Source organism: Polypterus senegalus, chromosome 8 (genome assembly GCF_016835505.1).
Source record: "Polypterus senegalus isolate Bchr_013 chromosome 8, ASM1683550v1, whole genome shotgun sequence".
Classification (NCBI taxonomy): domain Eukaryota; kingdom Metazoa; phylum Chordata; class Cladistia; order Polypteriformes; family Polypteridae; genus Polypterus; species Polypterus senegalus.
Genome location: NC_053161.1, coordinates 94,292,166 through 94,316,248, shown reverse-complemented (window position 1 = coordinate 94,316,248; position 24,083 = coordinate 94,292,166). Strand labels below are relative to the sequence as shown.

The 24,083-nt window shown below is 35.8% G+C and overlaps 2 protein-coding genes across 2 annotated transcripts in view; one reads left to right on the top strand and one right to left on the bottom strand.

Annotated features, from left to right (window-relative positions):
- Positions 1-24,083, top strand: part of snd1 (staphylococcal nuclease and tudor domain containing 1) — a 449,554-nt gene that overhangs the window by 292,439 nt on the left and 133,032 nt on the right. The window lies entirely within an intron of this gene.
- lrrc4.2 (leucine rich repeat containing 4.2) lies at positions 2,707-5,564 on the bottom strand. Its single transcript, XM_039761452.1, has 2 exons — positions 5,523-5,564; positions 2,707-5,414 (listed from the first exon to the last, which is right to left on the bottom strand). Exon 2 carries the CDS (start codon positions 5,295-5,297, stop codon positions 3,366-3,368), a length of 1,932 nt encoding a protein of 643 aa, XP_039617386.1. The 5' UTR covers positions 5,298-5,414; positions 5,523-5,564; the 3' UTR covers positions 2,707-3,365.

Genomic DNA, 24,083 nt, shown 5'->3' with positions numbered 1-24,083 from the left:
TTTGATAAGTATTGGCAGAGAAATTATATATTAGGAAATGCAGGTCCTTATGTTTAATACTCTACAATGAGCCTCAAAATATAAAGCGAGCAGTCATCCTAAGGGAAAGAATTAACCAATAACAATATGGTGCACCGGGAAAACTTAATTGATAACAATTTTAACTTTTTAGCCCTATAAAATTAAGTGTAGGTTGTCGATACTCTTTATGCACAAACTAAAGTTTAGATTATAGTGAATCTCTTTTGCAGAAAGTAAAAATGTTAAGTATGTTTAACTTTTGAGTTTTTCATCCAGTTTATATGCCAGTTTCATTAAATGAAGATATACTAAGTGTGTGTGTGTTTGAGAGAGAATGAGTGTGTGCGTGTGTATGTATATGTGTATATATGTATGTATATGTGTATATACTGTATGTATGTGTATGTAAATCCTATCTTAAATTAATTGGTAATTAATTAATACTGCTCACCTGTTGTACTCTTGACCCTAAAATTCAAATTTGGAATAAGCATGTGCAAAACTTTCTTCCATTTACTTTCTTATTAAAATATTTCTTGGCTACTTAAAATTATTTTGGCAAGCAATACACTTCTTTTAAATAGAGCACCTTAAATATGGAAGCCACAGACCAGCCCTAATGGGTGGGAAACTTTATTATGAAGATTATATTAAAGTTTATATTTCTAAATAGTGAAATCTTTATTATGTTTTGCGAATTAAATGCCTGAGATTTTTCTTACCTGAATTTAGAGGTATTAGGTGTGTATGTGTGTTTATTATGTGTATATGTTTTGTTATTTAATTTTAAACTATATGTACACTGTTTTGTGAGTTTCAGTGTGTGAAAGAGACCTGAAAGTTATTGCTCTATTTGGAAAGAAACATTTATTTTTGAGGTGTAGTTTTATAAGGAAATTAGACTGAGTTTGCTGGTTATATTCATTCTTCCTCTTGAAATGTTGGCACAAAGTTTTAATTCAGACTTTTTTTTCCCTTCAGAATGTGTTTAATTAAATGAATATTTAATTACTCATTTATTACTTATAAAAGTGAATAAAATCAAAGTCTGACAGTACAAAAAATGTTAATTTTTAAATCTCAGCACATTTCTTTTGTAAAATAAATGGTCTATTTTAATAACTTTTTTCTTGCATTTAAATGATAGATTTTTTTTTTTTAACTGAACACAATGTGTTGTTTTTGGTAGCACTGTTCAGAAAGAAGACCTTTGTAACAGTTGATAAATCATTCAAAGGACTTCACTGTAGGTACACTATGCTTTTTTCAAAACACTGACTGAAGCAATTTGAAAATGAAGACATTTGGCATTTATTGGAAGATTTGATATGTTTGCTACTTAATGCCAAGCAGATCTCTCATGCATTATCAATTTCTAAGTATAGTGTATCCAATGGCCAAATTGTACACAGTCTGCCTTTGCTCATATACAGGGTTTTCCAAAATAGTGTAGTATTTTCATTATGTGTTGGCTGATGTTCCTATCTCACAACTATAGCTTAACACATGTAGAAATACTCAAACTTGTTTTTTAATGAAAAATATAGGTTTTGGTTTTTTTGGGTTTTTTTTAAGGCATCTACTCTTTTCTGGGTATTCATCATTTATTCTGCACGTTTTCTGTAAATAACTTTACACTGAAAAGATTTGCTTCATGTTACTAAGCTGCAAGTTATTTTCTGGATAAATATGATATTCTAAATAGTGTAAACTGACCTTCATAAAATAAGAATAATACTAATACACTAAGAATGATCACTTTTAATTTATTCTTATTGAATTTTATTGTATTTGCAGTCATTCATGCTCATTTGTATTATGTAATAATATACTTAATTGTTTTAATATTTTAGCTGTTAGCTAGTATCATCTGTTTGGCCCATATAGATAACACAATTTATTTTGTTTGCTTATAAAACAAATTACAATATGAAGATCTTTGAACTTTTCCGTGTTTAAATGCAATACCAGATGTCTGTAAATTTTATTTTATTTGTCAAGTTGCTAAAAACATGATCTGTTAACTGAATATTAATGTGTTGAATTTATAAAACAAGTTTTCTTTATCTAAATGTGTATACATAACGTTAATAATGAAACTTGCATCATCATTGCAGATGAACTGGCATATTACTGAATTTTAAATTCTGTCAAGGTTTTGCTAAATTTCTGGCGATAGATTTTTCAAGCTTTTATTAAAATACATTGTTTATATACTAAATTATTGCGGGGATTATTTACAAGTATATCATTCTTAGAAGCAACAATTAAAATACTATAATTTACACTTGTACAGTATATGTATATGTGTGTGTGTGTGTGTGTATATATATATTTATGTATATATAATTCAACATTTCTACTTTGAACTTTAAAATTGCTTCCTTTAATTGAATGATTTGTACCCTGCAAAACATGTACATATTTTAAATATAAAGAGACAAGGAAGTGGATAATATGACTTATTTCAAATAAGCTGTTCATTTTTTCTACAAATCTGTTGATGGTCAAAATGTTATGAAATCAAAAGAAATGAGAATCAAAATAAATCATTTCATTATTATGAATTCAGCATAACAGATGATTAAGACAGTACAAATCTTTACCTTTCCTTTTTTATTGGGAATTGCAACTGTTAATGTCATTAGTACTTTGGAAACTGAATTTTTATATAATGAAGAGCATATAAGCTTTTCTTTGGTGGGGGTAATTTAAATGGAGATGGGAGCTGTTACGGGAAATATCTAAATATATTTCAATAAATCCCCAGCAATTATGGAGTTAAACTGTAGCTGCAGAAATATGGTGCAGTCTGAACCGATCTGGCAGATAACTGTGCTCGTCTCTCTGTGTTTGCTTTTATTTCTTTCCTATACAGTATTTGGAAACAAATGGGTTTATAAAAATGTATTTTCTTATTTCCAAAAAATCCTTTATTGCATTTATAACATTTGGCACAGTAGAAATTATTGGTGCTTTTACAAGATAAACCTGTAAAGATTGATTTTGGGCTTTTAGAAAGACTTCTCTGTATAAATGAATATTTACTGCATTCTTAATAACATCATCTAAAAATTTCAGAATGCCCTTTTAAACAGGTTCACCTTCATTTCTTAAAGTCATTACATAATCTTTAACTTTCTCTTTTTAAATAGAAGTTACAAGTTAGAAAATAGTTTAAATTTATTTTTATATAATCTGCCTCTCTTATCAGCCCATAGTAATTTATTTTTATATATAAGCATATACAAGAAAAGTCTTTATTTTGCACACTGTACAAAAACTTACTGTCCTTTTTTGTGCATTCTATTGCATTTTACTATAAGGAAAGGGAGAGGGGAATGTTAAATCTGTGTCTCCTGTACCTTCTCCTTGGTGTGAGTTTGAATTATGTAGGGCTCAGGTATAGTGGTGATGGTTCTGGCCGTATGTAGAGAGTTGCCAGTGCTGTTCTCTGTCCAGTGAGCCCCATGTGCTGGTTTGTAGGTGTTATAATTTATGTGATCGTGGATATTGGGCAAAACTACTGCCCCTTCTCCTGGTATACTTGTTGCTGTTGATGCTGGAGGTACATCCTCATCTACTTGTATGATTTCTATAGTCCTGGCAGCAGCCACAGTGCTCCTCTGCTGGTGCCTTTTACGCAGTTTATAGAACACTATCAGCATGACTGCTGCTAATAGAGTGACCGCCACAAAGCAGCCAATGATTATTTTGGTGGTCTTCATGACCTCATCCAAACTAGTAGGCGGCTTGTCTGTGCCATTTGCAGTTGGTACTGACATATGTTTTGGTGTCTTAGTGTTTTGTAGAAGTACGGTGGGAGTGGAAATAAATGCTGGTTTGTACTCCGTAGAAGGCGTGGTTACGGCTTTCATCTTCGGTAGCATGTTCTCAGGAGGTGTTTCTACAATCTCCACAGTGACAGTTGTGAAATAGCTCAGGTTGGAGGTGTTAAGCTCAGCAGTGCTCACATTTACATAGGCTGAAGCATTTGAATTTCCTGCCACATTGGTTACCATGCATGTGTAGGTTCCTGTGTCTGTTAATAAAATTCTGGAAAAGTTTAATGTTCCATCATTGAGAACTGATATTCTGGGGTGGTTTGAACCATGACTTAATATTGTGCCATTAGGGAGCAACCACCTAACGGAGGACATAGAGGCTGTGCGGCACTTGAGTTCAGCCACTCGTTCTTCAGAGATGTTTACATCCCTTGGTGCATCCACAATAAAAGGTGCTGAGCACTGAAAACTGCTCTGGTCAATCTCCACTAAGTATTTACCCCTCACTTGGGGTGGTGCATGGCAACGACCACAACATGTAGAGTTTGTAGGAATATATTCTCGCAACCACCATGACAGCCAAATAATGTCACAGTCACAGTTCCATGGGTTGTGATGCAAATGTAACTCCACTAGATACCTCAGTGGTGCAAAAAGATCATGGGGTAAAGAGGTGAGGTTATTGTGGGCCAGATTTAACTCTACCAGTGCTGTAAGGTCATCAAAAGCATTCCGTTCTATTAAGTTGATTTGAGAGTTCATAATCCAGAGTTTTTTCAGAGATTTAAGACCCTGAAATGATCCTGGTTTAATTTCAGGAAAATGATTTTCTGACATCTCCAGTTCTTCCAGTCCAACCAGTGGTGTGAGATTTGGCATTTCCCTAATATTACACATTCCAAGGTTAAGGTATTTCAAGTTGTATAATCCCTCAAAAGCACCATCTGAAATATACTCCAATTTTTTGAGCTCCCCCAAATCCAGCCGCATCAGAGATGGTACCCGATTAAAAGCATAAGAGGGTATACTCTCAATGGGGTTATTCCTGAGCCATAACTCACGCAGTTTAGATAAATACTCAAATGCTCCACTTGGTATAACTGTCAGGCGATTATCAAATAGCTCCAAGGTGTTCAAACTTGTCAAGCCATTAAAAGCACCGACCTCTATCTGACGAATGGAGTTTCTCCCCAGCTGCAGTACTTCCAGGTGGTGGAGATGTCGAAAGGTGTCTGCCTGAATCATTTGAATGTTATTCTCCATCAAGTTGAGGTACCGGGTATTTGAGGGGATGCCTTGAGGGACCTCCCTGAGGCTGCGGCGAGTGCAGACCACTTTACTGAACTGGTTACTGCACGAGCAGACAGCTGGGCAGCTCTGGGGTCCGGCGGAAGCTGCACACAGACTCCACATTCGTACCATGAGGTAGATTACAAAAAGCAGGGCGGCATTCCAGGTACGGTGCACAGTTACCTGCCACAAGAGACTCATGATGTGGCACGTTCATAATTCAACATCGTCTGGGATTTGGCACGGAATGGAGAACTGGCCCTACCCCGGTTTAAGCAAGACTCTGATTCTTTTTTCCATCTACAGTGCAGGAAGGTGCTGAATAGAGAGGGAGGGAGAGAGAGAGAATGACATGGAGATAGATCAGAGAGGAGTTAAAATTGAATGAAAGATAAGAGACAGTGAAGAATACTTTCAGGCACCTACCTCTGTAGAGTTTTGTGAAGTCCTTCAGTATTTTTTTTTTTTAACACATTCCTTCTTCAGCCATTCTTTAGGCTAATTTGACAAAGTAAGTTACAATGAAGATGAAAACAATCTGGCAAAAATGGCTCCTAGTAAAATCCAGAAGCAGCAGCATTTAAAGATGTTGGTTTAGATGTAAGGCCCAATAGACTACGCAGGTGCACAGATTCCCCCTCAGCTCTGGAGAGTCGTGTCATCAGTAGTCCAACCGATTGTCCTTGGAAGCAGATGCTGGACACTGTAGACAGTTTTCTGCAAAGCTCCATTGCTGTAGTATAATTGTCACCAAGAAAAAAGAACTGTGCAGTATGTAGAAATTTCTTTTCTCTTTTCTACAGCTTCTGTATTTCTTCCCCCCTTTTGCATTCCAAGGAAAATGTTCTCTTTCCCACTTGGTTTGCTGTGCTGCACTTAATTGTTACAGCTAAACGCTGCACATTGCAGTCACTAGATTCCTTTTTTTTTTTAAATAAAAACTCGCTTAGCTCTCCAGCCCGTAGATGCAGCAGCTGCAGCCTGCCTCCTGCACAGTTAGCAATAATCCGTCAATTTCTCTAAAAGGAGGGGGGTGGGGGTGGGCCAGGGTTTGGAAGGGGGACTTTGAGCACAGCAATGTTGAGGAGGGTTGCTTGAGAGTGCTCGTGCTCTCTCTCTCTCGAAATGGGTGAAGAAAACACCCACACATTAAAAAAAAAAAAAAAGAGCGTTTTTTGTATGATGAGCCCTTGGTTTTAAAAGATTCCACAAACACAGCTTCTCAGCTTTACTCCTTGTAGCTCTTGCTTTATCCTCTTTTGTTTTGAGGTAGTGAGTTGTAGCGTTAGTCTTTTGTTACTGTTAATAACATCTTTTTAGCCTGTGGACTGCAGCAATAGACTGAAGTGAAGCAGCATAAGCAAAAAGAAGAGAGGCATGAGAAAAGCCTGTCTACAGTGGCTTTTTTCCTTTTTTTCTACATCTCCTTTTTCTAATTACACTTCTTTCTTCTTTTTTCTTTATGTTTTGATGTTGCATGCAGCCAAGACAGACTATTTTCTCTCCTCCTTTTGTCCTTCAGTTGAAACGTGAATGTACTGCTGACGCATAACGTTCTGAGCAGTACATTGGTTTGATGCAGTGTTCTTGTGTATTAACACATCCACCCCCCTCCTGTTTTGTTCCCTCTAGGGGTTAATGCAGAATGCTTCCAGCTAGGTTGCGTTGATTTGCTCTAAAGATTTTTTTTCCCTTTATTCACCCCCTTTTTTGGTGGGAGGAGGCAAGCTCAGAGCAGTCTGTCAAGTCCAAAACCTTCGAGCGTTAGGACTATTTTGGTCCTTTTTTGAGGAAGATGCAAGGTGGCAGCAGATAGGCCCCCTGTATTGGAGCGGGTTGCAGTGATTTAAGTGATGTATACTGTCTCACTGATTTATATTTTTTTTCCCCCTCCCCAATTGGGATAAACACAAATTGATGTTTCAGCTGCCAGAGGCAGAAGAGCAGGGATTGGTCAGATGGCTGCCAGTGTGACGTCATGAACTTTTGAGTGCTGACTTGGCTTCTCTTTGACGGCTGGGCAGTCTTTTGGGAGACTGGAATGAAAAGCCTCATGCACGGCAACGTACCTTGTGATAAAGGAATAAAGAGAATCGAGGGAGTAAAAATGTGGTGCTTAGTTTAAGAGATTAAGCATAATTAAAATGCAAATGCAGAGGTTCCTTTCCTTTTTGCATTTTGTTAACTACCTTTTCAGTTACTTCCGCAGAATTGAAATATGCTGCTTGTCGTGATTTGGCGTAAGGACCTGTTCAGTTCAGTGGAGGAGAGCAAGTTGAATGCGCTTGCATTTTCATTTAACACAGTCAGGAGGGGTCATGTACTTAGTAACTTTATTAAATGGAACCCTTGTAAATTCTGGAATCAGATTAAATAGTGCAGTGCTTTTAACTCACTGCTGCATGTGATGCTTTTAAACTTGGCCGTAGATCTTCACTTTCTTTCTTGTGAATATTGCAGCCTGAGGTTTTGCATGTCTGTGGGGGAAAAAAATATTAATTGAGCTAAATGATTAAGCATTGTATAAATGTTCTCTCATGTTGGGAATATAGTAATTTTCATTTTCTATTGTTAATGTATTATGTATTTAGTACATTTGTTTAGTGTGTGTGTGTATATATATATATATATATATATATATATATATATATATATATATATATATATATATACATACACACACACAGTATTCTAAGTGTATGTAATGGAATGTAAATATTTCATTTACTGTATATGTGATTGTGTATTTGTTTGCACAGTCTATGACAGTCTGTATTCACACTTAATTGTCAAAAAATATATATTTTACAGCCTCCATATCTTATCCTTCATGTATGTTTGTCTCCCACCCACAGTTGCACACTTAAAAGTTTATGCATGTACCAAAATATTGCCTTGATCAGTTCTACGCTAAGATGACTGTAATCACCACACATGGTAAATCTTTTATTAAAAGTTAGGTGCATAAATGATTTAGGATATAAGAGACAAAAATCCTGTGTTTTGATCAGTAATGTTAGCAGTGAAATGGTTAAGTTTCTCTTGCAAGTATTATTAATTGTTAAGTTGTCTTGCCTTTTGAAAAAAGTAAGAATCCATATTTGACAGCTAATTTATTTCTGCTCAGCGTTTCTTTGTAAAGCTTATAATTAACTGCTGAGTAAAATTAAATTAATACTGCTATACTCTTACTATATTAGTAATCAAGTTTATTTTATAATAAATATTTTTTTGTCTTTATATAAAATTTTAATATCTAAAATTGATGTTTTCTGCTTAGACTTTGTGTGCATTCATAGTTTCATCTGACAAATATGATTTATATATAAATACAATCAGATAATCTCTTTAGTATGTAGTACTAAGGTGGTGTTTGTTTTTCTTTCTTTCTTGTTGTTATCAGAGAAGTGGCCTTGGGCCTGTCGACTTTTTCCATTGCTGTTAGCAATTCACACTATGTAAAAACAGAAATCAAAGTGCATTTTTAAAATTTTTTGTCAGTGATAACTCCATTTTGCTTATTTTTCATTTTGCTTATTTAAGTTCATACTCACCCATTTTATTCAACAATACATATAAAACATTGTAATTGTAATTTTTTTAGTATAGTTGGGAATAGTTTTTTGTTAGAAAAAGTAATGTATTTTATATTGATCATGTTAACAGTAGCATAAGAGGACAGGGTGAGGCTGATCTATTATCCCCATTTTCTGCAAAAGTAGAGCAGCTCAATGGAACCTTCAAAGTGTCAACATTTTCTTTGACATTCTAGCCAGAACCTGATCAGACCAATGTTCAGTTGAGTGTTTGCTGAGCTGTGTCATCACACAGTTTTTCATAATCAAACGTGTTGGATGATATGACATTTTAGAGTGATAGTATCAAGGTCATTACAGATTTTCAGTATCTCTCAGTGTCTTTCAGGTCTTACTATGGCTCTGGAGGTTTTTTGTTATTTTTAAGGTAACTGCAAAAAATGCATGTGTACATCAAGAATTTGCTGTTAAACAGACCTTTATTGCTGAAATAATCAAGCTTTCACTGTTTATATATCAGTGCTGGGATAAAATCTTTTAGAAAACGAGTTATCTTAAAAAAAAAAAAAAAAACTGGCTAATTTTCCTTATTTCTTTTTGAGTTAGACACTTAGCTAGCATTCTTAATGACTGGTTAAAGTCAACTTTGAAGTTGAATTTGTTTTGCATGTGATGACTGTTTTTAGATCTGTTTAGAAAATGCACTTTTTAAAAAAATAAATAAATAAATAAAAGTTACAGGTTGATGCAGTGCTGACTGTGAACTGCAACTCCACCCCCAGCAAGTGTTCTTATCACATGTGTTTCTTACATTTTGTCCTTCTTAATCTGGAGTGTCATGAGTCCAAAAAATATTTCAAAATATCTTAGAAAGCCCAAGACATATCAAATGGTCATTCCTTTAAATGAAGTGATAATGCATAAGTAAACAGTTTTATTAAACAGTATTTAATAAAAGAATGATGTCTTATTTGGGTTTGTTTCAATAACTAATGTTATTAACATAATTTTGTCAATTTTTATTTGAATAAAAATAGGCAAATTTCTTGTGTCAGGGAACACCTTAAAAATATTTTTCCTTTAAATAAGTGGTAATCATGTATCAGTCAGTCAGTCATTCTCCAACCCTCTATATCCTAACACAGGGTCATGGGGGCCTGCTGGAGCCAGTCCCAGCCAGCACAAGGGTGTAAGGCAGGAACAAATCGTGGGCAGGGTGCCAGCCCACCGCAGGGCACACACATACACTAGGGAAGCGAACCCGGGTCTCCTTACTGCGAGGCAGCAGTGCTACCACTGCGCCACCGTGTCAGGTATTTGTAATTATGAATATTTACCTTACAAAGGGAATTTCAGGAACAGAGAAGCCACGTAAAGCAGCGGAAAACCCTATAATTTGTTACATAAAATGAATGTTTCAGATGAGATCTTTTCATTTTTTGAGCCTGCTTTATCCAGATTTAATGTTGTTGTAGGGGCTACCATTATGCCAAAAACATCTGTGGTTGGTACACTGATAGGTATACACTCACTATTTCTGTAGGCATCAGTCACTAATTAACCTAACTTTTCTATTTTATGTTTTACCAGCTTTATTTTATGTCAACTTATTAATCAACTAGTGACACTGATCTTTATTTAGCAGATATGCAAATATAAATGACAAAACAAAATGAAACTAAAAATAAAGATTTTAATATTGCAAGTGCACAAGTTGCTTCGAAGTAACTTGACACTCTCCTACTTTGCCCTTTTTGGTTGCACACATTTGAGCATTTGGCTAAGGATCCAGATGCAATGCCGATGTAGCCTTTCATTCTGTCAAGCATTTCCCAAAAACATATACATTCCATATTGTCTCACTAATTCTTAAAAGACAGAGAAGTACAGTCTTCATTCTGTGAAGACTGGTACTGACATTTAATATATAGTAAAAAGGATTTTGATGTAAATCATCTTGAACCATCCTGATGATCATTGTTAAAACCACTGAAACAGCTTGATGACCTCTAAAATAACTAGAATAAATTCTACTAAATCTGTTAACTGGGTAATATGATGGAATTTAACTAGTAAGGCATTCCTTTATCAAAACTGGTATTTCTGAGTGGCAGCCCTTTTTTCTCTTGCATATTTTAAGAGCTTGTGTGACATACAAATTGAGGCCACTAATGTTGTCTAGTTTGAATGTATGGATGAGAAGGCTGCAATGGAATAATGACCCATTCAGGCTAACTTCCTTAAATGATTCAACAGAAGAACTTTTTTACTCTAGAGAAACTCGGATAATTTAAAAATATTAATAGAAGTGCTAAACTGAAATTCTTATAGTCAGCGCAGTATTTTTTGACATTTAGATAAACATGTTTTTTTCACAAATCAGTGGTAATCTGGAATAGCCCTAATCACCTACAATATTAGATAACCAGAAGAAATTAAAAAATTTAAAAGGTGCAACTTTTTTATTCATTTTTTAAAGGTACAAAGGTTAAACACCTCTTTTTCAAAAACATCTTTTTCAATGAAAGTAGTAAGTCCATATACTGTAACAATAGACGTCAGCGGGAGATGACCAAGCTGAATTTTGAAAGGACACTGTCTGCAGGTTTTCTTTATCACCCAACACTCAATTATTGACCAAGGAATGTATTCAAGTGAGCTCCCTGCCTAATTAGTTTGTTTCTGTATTCACGGTACTTGGCAGTTTGGATGCAGTTGTATTTACTATTGATACTTGTTGTTTTCTGCAATTTTAATATTCTGGGGTTCTCTTTATTAGCTTGTATTTCAGACTGTCCATTTATTTTGAGCTGTAAATACAATATGTTGTTCATTTTTGGAGGAGTTAGTGTACTTTTTAAGAGCAGAAGAAATGCTGTTCCAAAAAATCATTGTTTATATTACTAAGAAATTTCATATCTAGGGCTGTTACAAAAGATTATTTTGATAATCGACTAATCTGCTGATTATTTTTTTGATTAATTATAATTTGAATAAAACTGGTTTTCAGTCAAATTTTGGTAATAAGTTTTTTTGAATAATTTCTCCCTTGATGTAAGATTTAATTATAACTCCTGTAATTACAATATATAACAAAAGAAAAAAAAATTAATAGTAAAACATAGCCAAATTGGTTCTAAAGGAGTTGTGAGTTGCAATGCAAAAGTGTAAACTTGTCTACATGTTCTTGGCTAAGGCTGTCTCTCTTCTTAAAAGTTATGTTGTTGAGGCAGCAGAGATGCACAAGTAGGTCTTTGCAAGCCCAGCCAGAGTGGGGTATCTACCTGTAACCTCATTAGTCTTTCACCAATCTAATGAATTTTCTTTTTTGGCTTGTTTCTCTCCAAAGAATGTCAGGGTCACATTCTTTATTACCTATCCATTGATTTATTCAGCTTCCACATGTGTTATGTTCTTTATTGCTTGTTCCTGAGCCAAGGAGAGAGTCGAGTAAATTGACAGTGATAGCAGTTGTGGGTCCATCATCTATATTACTGGTAGAGGTACTGGTAGACCATGTCTACATTTTGTCAATTAGTAAAACTTGAAAAAAGTTTGTTTTAATGATGTGTTTACATCGTTTAGAAACGGAACACACAGGGAATGCAAGTGTTCCAAATAACGATATAGTATTTATAAAAGGTGTCATTTTGCTTGACTTCTCACTCTATACAACTCTAAGCAACTGACAAGCAGGTAAACAGACTTGAGCCGAGAAAACTGTGTGGGTTAGGTGGGAAACGTGATAGTAGACTGCTTGCTGCTTATCCACACATTTACAGGACAAAAGATGCTGCCGGAGAGGTGTGAAGCGTTTTTAGGTGGGACGGATCTACAAGTTTTTTCGTAGGCTCTGGTAATTCTAGTGTTAAGCAGGTCCCATTTCTGAAGGTATTTCTTGTCTCTCTGTGTAACTGTAGGGTCAGACAATGTTACAGGTATGGGCCATTTTGCTGAACCAATCAACTAATCATATAGAACATATTGTTCCATCTTGTGCTTAAATCCTGTGCAGGTTTGTGCTTAGGTGTTCCCATCTGTAGTTGTTTGTCTTTCAGCTTGGTGGAGGCTTGCTCACTTTTTTTAAATGGTCCACTAGGCATTATGCTGCTTCACTGGCTTTTGAAAGGCCTGGATATTTTGCCCAGAATTATTAACATGCCAACTTTGGTCAGTGCGGTGTATAGAGGATCATTCATGCTTCTCTTCCAAGATGTTTGCTGCAGCAACAATATTGGCAACTTTATCATGCACTGTAACAACGATTTTGCTGGGAGGAATTTTTAAAAGTGCATATAACCTTCTCCTACCAGTCACCTGATGGAAAGACAGACAGATTTCATGTTCCAGTTTTCGTTAAGAAAATAGTATGGTAATTGCAAGTTTGCTTTTGGTAGCTTTAATGAAATTGTAGAAATATTTCCTATTTCCTATTTATTAAAATTAGTCCTTGAAGTCAAAGTGAAACTGAATTGAGCATGTGAATCATTGCTTTAAATCCATCATCCTCTACCATGGAGGGTTGTCTCAAGTCAGTTACCAGCATATGCAGGACACAGTCAGTAAGGTTAGCTGATTGCTATGGTATATATTGGGTGGTTTTCCTCGGAACATAGTCAGATATGTTGAGTAGTTTTTTGCTGAAATGAGAATACAGTATAAGTGTTCATAGTAGAATAGTTTATGCAGCTGATAATGAAATACTCACTTTTGTCTGTAGCATGTCTCCTGCTGTTGTTTTGCTTGGTGACTTTAATATTCATGTGGATACTGACTGTAGATCTGCTTGTGATCTGTGTTCGGTACTGGATTGTTTCAGTTTTTTGCAGCATGTTAAGACCCATACTCTGGATCTTGTGTGTTCCACTGGTCTGCAGAATGTTTGTGCATCTGGTTCTGTCATCTGTATCTCAGATCAAAAGCTGATTGAATTTAGTTTTACTTATCCCCCGCCTAAAATAAGTCAAAAATGTAAAATAACCTATGGTAATATCGAGAATATTGATCAGTTATCCTTTTCAGTGTTTGTCAGTGCTTCTTGTCTCCATAATGTTTCTGGGTTGTCTTGCCCTATGCAGATTTTGTCTCATTATGCTCCAATTAAATCCTTGATTGCTTCTACTACCCGGACCTCCCCACAGCAGAATTGCGTACCATGAAACAAACTGGTCGCTGCTTGGAAAGGCTCTGGAAAAAGACTGGTCTGGCTGTTCATGCCCTGGCTTTCAGCGAACACCTGAAAGAATACAGATGCGCTTTATCGGTTACATGTTGAAAGTACTATTCCACCCTGAATGATTTTGGTACTTGTCGCCCTAGATCTCTTTTTAATACTGTTAACAGACTTTGTCAACCTGCTGTTAAAAATCCTAATTCTTCTGTTGAGCACTGTAATCTATTTCTGGATTATTTTTAGTCAAAAAGTATGACCATATATCAAGGTTTCTCCACTAACCATTCCTCACCTCCATCGACCGATTCTACTACTAAATCTCCAGTTTATCTATCTAAATTTAACCCCACTACATCAACTTACATTGCTGAGTTAATATCTAAATGAAATCAATCTATATGCCACCTAGATACTGCCCCATCTCTACTGATTAAGGCTTGTACTGACAAATGTTCTGCTCCCATTTCTCACTTTATCAACTGTAGTTTCAGCACCTGTTTTGTTCCAAATGAATTAAAAACTGCTGCTGTAACCTTTTTTTTTTAAAAACCTGGGCTGGATCCATTACACCTAAAATGTTATCACCAAATCTCTAATCTTCCATTTATGGCTATGATCTTACAAAAAGTTGTTACTGCTCATCTCAATGACTATTTAAACTTGCATAACCTGCTTGAGCCTTTTCAGTCTGTATTCAGGGCCCTACATAGCACTAAAACTGATTTACTTAATGTAACCGATGACTGACTTATAACCGCAGATTCTGGGATGGCCGCTATTCTAGTTCTCCTTGACTTAAGCGCAGCATTTGATATAGTTAACCATAAAATTTTACTGTCCCAACTTTCAGCTATTGGTATCTCTGGTGCTGCTCTTTCTTGGTTCATATCATACCTCAGTGATCATCAGTATTATGTCTTCATTAGGGAATACAAATCTGCCACTACTTGAATCATACAAGGTATGCTTCAAGGGTCAGTTCTAGGTCAAATCCTCTTTAACATGTATATGTCCCCATTAAATAAGATTATTTTTCGGTATGGTCTAATCTTCCATCTCTATGCCAATGACACACAACTTTATATAAGTGTTGATGCAACTGCAATATCTTCACCAGTTGCACTGACTGATTGCATTCAGGAAATCTATCATTGGATGACAGTTATTTTATTTTTTTATTTATTTTTTTATACACCTAATCCTGATAAAACAGAAATCCTGTTGGTTGGTACCAAATCTGTTCTCTCTATCATTCGTCTTCTACAAATTGATGTCGATGGGATCTTGTTTGAACCCTCAGTATCAGTCCGTAATTTTGGTGTCATCTTTGATCAGCTCCTTACTTTCCAACCACACATTAGCTCAGTAGTACAGCCAGTTTTTTTCATCTCTGAAACATTGTTTTCTGCATTTTTTCCTCAGTGTGAAAAATACTGAAACACTTATTCATGCTTTCATCACTACCTGTCTAGACTATTGCAGGGCATTGTTTTATGGCCTCCCGACTAAATATATCAATAGATTAAGTATGTATTTTAGCGCAGATGAGGTAAGGATCACCAACAATCCCAACTGGGTTTAGCATGTAAAAGGCACTATTATATAAAAAGTATTATTAGTATTGTCCTTCCTTTATGCCCACCCTGCTAGATAACTGTTCACTACCCTTCCCAGTCAGTATACCAGTCCATTCGCCTTGGCATCTAGAGTATATAAACTCTTATTAAGGTGTTCTGTTTTTTTTTTTTTTAAAGTTAAATTGAGGATTAAAATATTGTTATTGCATCTTGTGAACATTTTATAACTTTTCAGAAGGGCATAACAAGTCTGCCAGAACTTGCAGGCTGCAACATGTTGTGACCTTAACCTGGTCCTTGTCTGAGGCAAGTTGGTGATTACAGTGTAAACATCTATGTATTTAAATTTTCATAAGTTTATTTTTTGGATTCTCATTTGGACTATTTCTCTGATAAACCAATAATGCTAAAGCAACTAGCATATCAAGCAGTTTTATCAGGACATTACTGAAATGGATAAGCAGTACCAAAGCATGTGGAGTCAGAGTATGCTTGGAGACTACAGGTGGACCATTTAAAGGATACAGCAGAAAATTGTATACTTCTATGTTTTAGGTCTGACGCTTCCAGCATGTGTATATATAGTGAAAAATTGTAGATTTTAAATAGTATATGTGTCATCTAAAATTGTTGTGTGATAGAGTAAGTCTGATTAGATAATTGAATTTTGTGTGAAAAATACTGTATGATCCACTTGTATAAAAAAAGTTAAATTTTGTTAACCAGTGTAATGTGAGAAAATGAAGAGTAAATGAATAAATTGGGAGGTGGAGAAAATGTCCTCCAGCCCCTGCTAGAATGACCATTGCCAGTCCATTGCTAGAAGCAATACATAATTTTGTGATTCAGCATTACATACAAGCTATACAGGGCCTTTGCTGACTGTGCACAGAAAGTGGATTGCCAACTTCAGCACAAAGCTGCGGAAAAGGAATGTCATTATTTAACATTCTTTAAACAATGTTTTTTTATCCATCAGTCTTCTATTTGTAACAGTGCTTGTAGTAAACGTCACATATAACTGAGTCACTCCTTTTACAAAATGTACATGGCATTACATAACTAGAATCCAAGAATGACATATTTTGTAAAGACTTGATGGTATTTATATAAGATAAGCAAGCTGGAGCTGCACATCTTAAGAAAGTAGGTAAGCACAGGGTGTTCCAGATCTAATTATGCAGATCCAGATTGTCTGGATGACTTTGATTTATGCGGGGATGATTCCAGTTCGCACGAAGGCGATTCTTCATGTCGTCAGTTTGCAAACTTCTCAATGGTCCGGGATTTTTCGGGTGATTTTCTATGTAATAAACTTAAGTTATAGTGTAATGAAAATTGCATTATTAGATCTGGACCCCCCTATATAGGTACACAATTCATAATGCTTACGCTACTGATCAATTATATTACTGTTAGTGCTATCAGTTTTAAAAAGTAAACTTGTTAATCATAGCGTGTGCTTTTAGTACACAGGCATTTTATCAGTCACTCCATTTATATTTTATTCTTTTGGTTTGGTTTCAGAACATGGGCACTGATATTGAAGTGGATAACTTTTTCCCAACTCGGCGTAAATGTTCAAAGATTCAGGAGGGTTAATTTATTGCAGGTGGAAAAATATTTACTGGTCTTGCCCCTGAGGAGAGTAAAATCATAAAATAAGCATTTCTAAAAGTCTTTGATTTGACATGAACAGAAATAACTCAACTGGCCTGGAAATTATCACAATATCAAAAAGAATTCCTGCACAAACATCAATAATTTGTTACCAGTATATATATACCCATAAGATTACAAGGTATACAATAAAATAAGTTTTTTGACATTTTGATAAGACTGTTTTGATTAGAATAAGCACTCCAGTTTTTAAATAATATTAAGGATTAATACTGTTTTAGTTATTTAATTATTTATTTGTTTTCATGTATGTATATTTTTTGGCCACAGTAGCTTTGCATTGATATAAAGAGTATGATCCATAAATGAAATTAAATAAAAACATGTGATGATACAAAAATAGGACTGTGTTCCTGGGGGTAATTTGAACTAGTATGCATAAGTATATATCATTTTGCACAAACCTTCTGTCTTAGGTCAGCTGGCCAGCCATCTTTCAACTTGCATAATCTAATTCAGGATCACAAAGTCCAAAGTCTATCCCGGCTGCACTGGCATGAGGCAGTAACTAATCCTGCATATGAATATATGTTACAGGGAATGTTCATTCATGCTTTTGTACTCCATCACACCAGGCAAATTAAACTAAAATGCACTTTTAGTTTAAGAGTTTAAGTTTAAACTTAAGAGTTTAAACATTGCACTCTAACATAAGACCCTTGTGTCAACCGTGACACACATTACTGGCTGTATCATGGTTGATGAAACCGTGAAATCCAGATTGACCATCAATTAACTGAAACTCAACAGCCAGTCTATGAAAAAATGGCTGAAGAAGAATTTCTGGTTTTAGTATGGCCAAGTCAAAGTTTTGACCTTAACAGAAATGTTTTGACAGAACTTGAAGCGGAGAGTTCATGCAAGAAATCCTAACATCACAAGGTTGAATCATTTCTGTAATGAGTAAATGGACAAAATATTACAAGTGAATATGCATGAGTGATCGACCATTACAGTAAATGTGTTTGAAGTCATTGCTGCTCAAGAGAATCACAGAAGTTACTAAAGGATGGTTTAGATAATTTTTATAAATAAATGAAGATCTTAATCATATTTTAGGTCAATCTAAAAAAAAGTACTCTCAGATTTTTCAGTACCAGTGCAATTTGCCAATAAACCATAATGAAATAGGAATGGTTGTGGTGTATTGATTTTAAAAGGTACATTTTTTTTTTTTTTTTACTTTCTCACCTTATTTGTCACACTTTTTAAAATTAATTTATTGCCTAATGCTAGTTAGCGAAATGTCTATTTTAATATCATAACTGCAGTTTGCTCTTATTTGTTTTATTGATCATTTCACTATTAGGAATTCTTTAAATATTTATATTTTGAGACACCTAAAACCTAACCGAGCCATTTCACCTTTGCCATTTTTGCAGACTTTTCAAAAAACTTTGTATTTGAACAGAGCTCAGTTATCATAACTGTTGAAGACTTTTAAACATTCCACATTGAATGTATTATAATTGCTTTTAGAGGCAGCCACTAGTAACCAAAACCAGTGAATAGTCCTGTTAAACAGACACTTCATTTTTATTCTATTTCCTTTATGCAAATACATCTTATTTATGCAGAGGTTTGGTTGGTCCAGTGTGATTAACATTCAACAAACGTCTGTTTACATTATCACACTGTCACTGTGCCAAAAGTGCAGCTTTAGAAAAGGACTTTAAGTGTTTTAAAGGGCAAATTAATCTTGCTTAAAAGCACAGGTTGTGTTTACAAAATATACAGAAGATTTTAGTATTTAATGTTATTCCTTAATAATCTTTTAATTTTATAAGCAGTGTCATGCCTATATGTGCACTGGCATTTCTGTGCCTTCTGAGCTGTAATGCAGAGCAGCAGGCTTGCTGTCAAATTTCATTCAAGGGAAGTTCTGACTTTCTCTGCAAAAACTTTAGAAAACTGAAGGCTAGCTCAACACAAATACTCCTCTCTTCAATGACTGTTGTCTTGCTTGCTTCTGTTGCAGTCATTTTGTTAGTCACACTTCATTTGACATACTGTGTATTTTTTAGCTGACTCACTACTGTATGGTTACAATGTATGAACAGTTGCATTTTGCACTTTAACCTACAGATCCTTCAGGTAGGTATGATAGCTCACATCTGTAGCTAAACCAAAACCTTAAGTCACCTAAATGTCATGATTTCACATATTAAAATCGTGTAGTTGTTAATTGTTGTTCAAAATTTTTTAGTACCAGATGAATAATTGTTGTAAACTAGAATAAAGAGTAGTAACACATGTTAAATTTTGTCAGGGATAAAAAAAATCTACATTTACAAAAATATGTTTAAATTGCTGTTTGATAAAGACTATTTTTCAAGACTAAACTTTTTTTAATAGTATTATTTATAATCTGTAAGCGATAAGCTTGATCTGTGCCTATATGAAGATGTGCAGTTTGAGTGTATTTTTACATGTGTTTTCAAATTTAAATGTGTTGAAGTTTTAAAAAGGTTATTTTAACATTGCTTTAACATGTTTTACTGTTTGACATTAATTTTATGATGGTTGAAAGTAATTCTTGTATTTCTTTGCTTCAAATTAAAAAGAATAAATAGACAATTTCTGCACAATTATTTTTCATATATATTTACTTCTGATGCTATGATACTTTTGAATCTTAATTGCTATACCACTACAAATGCTTGTCTCCTTTTTCACCCCCTGGCGTGTTTTTTTCCCCCCTTCCTCTATTTAGACGCTTCATCTTGCTGTCAGAATGTTGTGAGCTGAGCAAAGAGGGGAAAATGCTGACCTTTATGCATTTGTGACAGCTTTTGTGATGTAGAATATAGTTAATTTTATGCATGGGTGCTCAAACTACTAGTGTAAAGGATGTACCACTAAGTGTAGTCTAATAAACTGCTATTTTTGTCCTTAGCTAGAGGTGTTTCTTTTTAAGTTGATCTAAAGCCCAAGGAAGTGTAGGTATGTGCATATGTACAGTGCATCAATTTTTTCCACATTTTGTTATGTTACAGCTTAACTAAATTCATTTTTTTCCTCAGAATTCTACACACAACACCCCATAATGACAACGTGAAAAAGTTTACTTGAGATTTTTGCAAATTTATTAAAAATAAAAAAATTGAGAAGGCACATGTACATAAGTATTCACAGCCTTTGCCATGATGCTCAAATTTGAGCTCAGGTGCATCCTGTTTCCCCTAATCATCCTTGAAATGTTTCTGCAGCTTAATTGGAGTGCACCTGTGGTAAATTCAGTCGATTAGATATGATTTGGAAAGGCACACACCTTTCTATTGACATTTCCTGTCAGAGCACAAACCAAGCATGAAGTCAAAGGAATTGTCTGTTAACCTCCGAGACTGGATTGTCTCAAGGCACAAATCTGGGGAAGATTACAGAAAAATTTATGCTGCTATAAAGGTCCCAATGAGCACAGTGGCCTCCATCATCCATAAGTGGAAAAAGTTTGAAACCACCAGGACTCTTCCTAGAGCTGGCCGGCCATCTAAACTGAGCGATCGGGGGAGAAGGCCTTTAGTCAGGTAGGCCAATGGAACCCGATGGTCACTCTGTCAGAGCTCCAGAGGTCCTCTGTGGAGAGAGGAGAACCTTCCAGAACGAAAACCATCTCTGCAGCAATCCACCAATCAGGCCTGTATGGTAGAGTGGCCAGACGGAAGCCACTCCTTAGTAAAAAGCACATGGCAGTCCGCCTGGAGTTTGCCAAAAAGCACCTGAAGGACTCTCAGACCATGAGAAACCAAATTCTCTGGTCTGATGAGACAAAGATTGAACTCTTTGGTGTGAATGCTAGGCATCCCGTTTGGAGGAAACCAGGCATCGCTCATCACCAGGCCAATACCATCCCTACAGTGAAGCATGGTGGTGGCAGCATCATTCTGTGGGGATGTTTTTCAGCAGCAGGAATTGGGAGACTAGTCAGGATAAAGGGAAAGATGACTGCAGCAATGTACAGAGACCTCATGGATAAAAACCTGGACCAGCCAGAGCCCAGATTTGAATCCGATTGAACATCTCTGGAGAGATCATAAAATGGCTGTGCACTGACGCTTCCCATCCAACCTGATGGAGCTTGAGAGGTGCTGCAAAGAGGAATGGGCGAAACTGGCCAAGGATAGGTGTGCCACACTGGGCATTCTACTGTACTTCATATAAATTTGCTTAAATCATTGCTCTGCATTTCCTGGCTTCGTCCCAAAGGGTACGATGCAGTGGGTCTTTGGGGCAGCTGGGGCACTTGCCTTTAATCAAGCATCACAGATGGTTTCACAGTGCCTAAATCAGAGGCAAAACACTACCACAAAAGAACTGGAAATTCAAGTATAGAAAAGTACAGTTTAGTAAAGATTGCAAATCCCTGAAGGATATGATGAATCTACCTTTATACAGTAGTCTTTTAAGAGTACAATTAAAATGTAGCTACAAAAAAGCCAAATTAAAGTGGGTTTTAGCAGTTTTTTAAAAATGTTATACAGCGTGGTGTATCTTTATTGATAAAGTATTACACATTTTTGGTGCGTAACAGCACAAGGCTGCCCTCACTTCATCTTTTTTCTTATGCTCTTGGAATAATAAGCAGACTGCCTTTATAAGATCTAAGGTTACGACTTGAAGTGTAGGGAGACAGGTATTCCAAATACAAGAAGGTGCAATATTTATTTAAGGCTGTAAATACTAGTATTTTATGGTCAGTTCTAAATGACATGCACATCCAATGTAATGATGCTATAAATGAAGGAATGTGCTCTGATTTTGTTTTTCTAGTTAAGATTCTTACTGCTGCTTTCTGCATTAATTGGAACTGATTATATTTTTTTCTTAGGTAGTCTTGTTAGAAGTGCATTTCAGTAATCTAGTCGAGTAAAAACAAAAATATGAATTAATTTCTTATAATTTTGCAATTTTATAAGTGGTCTAACTTTTGAAATGTTCCATAAGTGTGATTAAAAAATTTGTCAGGGACATTATTTTGTTTGAGAAAGTTACTATTCATCCATTCAGAAATGCATTCGCCTAAAGGATTATTAGGAACACCATACTAATACGGTGTTTGACCCCCTTTCGCCTTCAGAACTGCCTTAATTCTACGTGGCATTGATTCAACAAGGTGCTGAAAGCATTCTTTAGAAATGTTGGCCCATATGGATAGGATAGCATCTTGCAGTTGATGGAGATTTGTGGGATGCACATCCAGGGCACGAAGCTCCCGTTCCACCACATCCCAAAGATGCTCTATTGGGTTGATCTGGTGACTGGGGGGGACATTTTAGTACAGTGAACTCATTGTCATGTTCAAGAAACCAATTTGAAATGATTCGAGCTTTGTGACATAGTGCATTATCCTGCTTGAAGTAGCCATCAGAGGATGGGTACATGGTGGTCATGAAGGGATGGACATGGTCAGAAACCATGCTCAGGTAGCCCGTGGCATTTAAACGATGCCCAATTGGCACTAAGGGGCCTAAAGTGTGCCCCACACCATTACCAGCAGCCTGCACAGTGGTAACAAGGCATGATGGATCCATGTTCTCATTCTGTTTACGCCAAATTCTGACTCTACCATTTGAATGTCTCAACAGAAATCGAGACTCATCAGACCAGGCAACATTTTTCCAGTCTTCAACTGTCCAATTTTGGTGAGCTCGTTCAAATTGTAGCCTCTTTTCCCTATTTGTAGTGGAGATGAGTGGTACCCGGTGGGGTCTTCTGCTGTTGTAGCCCATCCGCCTCAAGGTTGTGCGTGTTGTGGCTTCACAAATGCTTTGCTGCATACCTCGGTTGTAACGGGTGGTTATTTCAGTCAAAGTTGCTCTTCTATCAGCTTGAATCAGTCTGCCCATTCTCCTCTGACCTCTAGCATCAACAAGGCATTTTTGCCCACAGGACTGCCGCATACTGGATGTTTTTCCCTTTTCACACCATTCTTTGTAAACCCTAGAAATGGTTGTGCGTGAAAATCCCAGTAACTGAGCAGATTGTGAAATACTCAGACCGGCCTGTCTGGCACCGTTAACCATGCCACGCTCACAATTGATTAAATCACCTTTCTTTCCCATTCTGACATTCAGTTTGGAGTTCAGGAGATTGTCTTGACCAGGACCACACCCCTAAATGCATTGAAGCAACTGCCATGTGATTGGTTTAGATAATTGCATTAATGAGAAATTGAACATGTGTTCCTAATAATCTCTTAGGTGAGTGTACAAGAAAGATACTGGATCATAGAATCCAAAGCAGTTTGAGGTCACCAAGCTCAATAGATAAATAAAGCTGCATATGATCTGCATAGCTGTGGTAGTTCACCTTGTGTTTCATAAAAATAATCTGGTCTATATGGAAGCATGTAGTTTGAAAAAAGCAGCGGGTCCATAATAGGTCATTATGTTATATATAATATCATGGACAACACTCTAAATGCAAACACACAATCTTAAAGTTCTGTATTGTGTAGTTAGCATAATCTATATTTGTGTTTTAAATGAGAATTGTTCATGGTGCTCTGTGCCATGAGTGAAGACTGCTGTACAAAAAAGAAGTTGTAGTTGTATATACTGTAGTTCTGGGTGGTATCCCGGTTCATACCGAAAACCGTTTTTTTTTTTTTTTTTTTTTGTTTATCCTGAAAATTATCAAGTATTTATCTTAGCATTCTAAATTTTCAGAGAGCAGGAATATCATGAAGTGAATATATTCTGTGTGGTGATTGCTGCCGGCACCTCCTCTTAGTGCGGAGGAAGTCAGTTTGAGAAGCGCATAGTGATTAAAAACTGGGTCAGGGAACACTTAACACAAAGCATTTAATGTGCTACATTTAGTTATGACGGGGTTTGAGAAAATCTAGTAAATGAAATGTTTATTTTAGGATGAAGTTTAGTTTGACATTCTACTGTAATTACAAAATAAACTATGAGAATAAAGTGGAAATGTTGACTTTAATCTTGACATAAGCATCAAGTTTAAAGTGGAAATACAGTACTTTATAATTTTTGTTTTTCTTCCCTGTGTCCGTATTTTT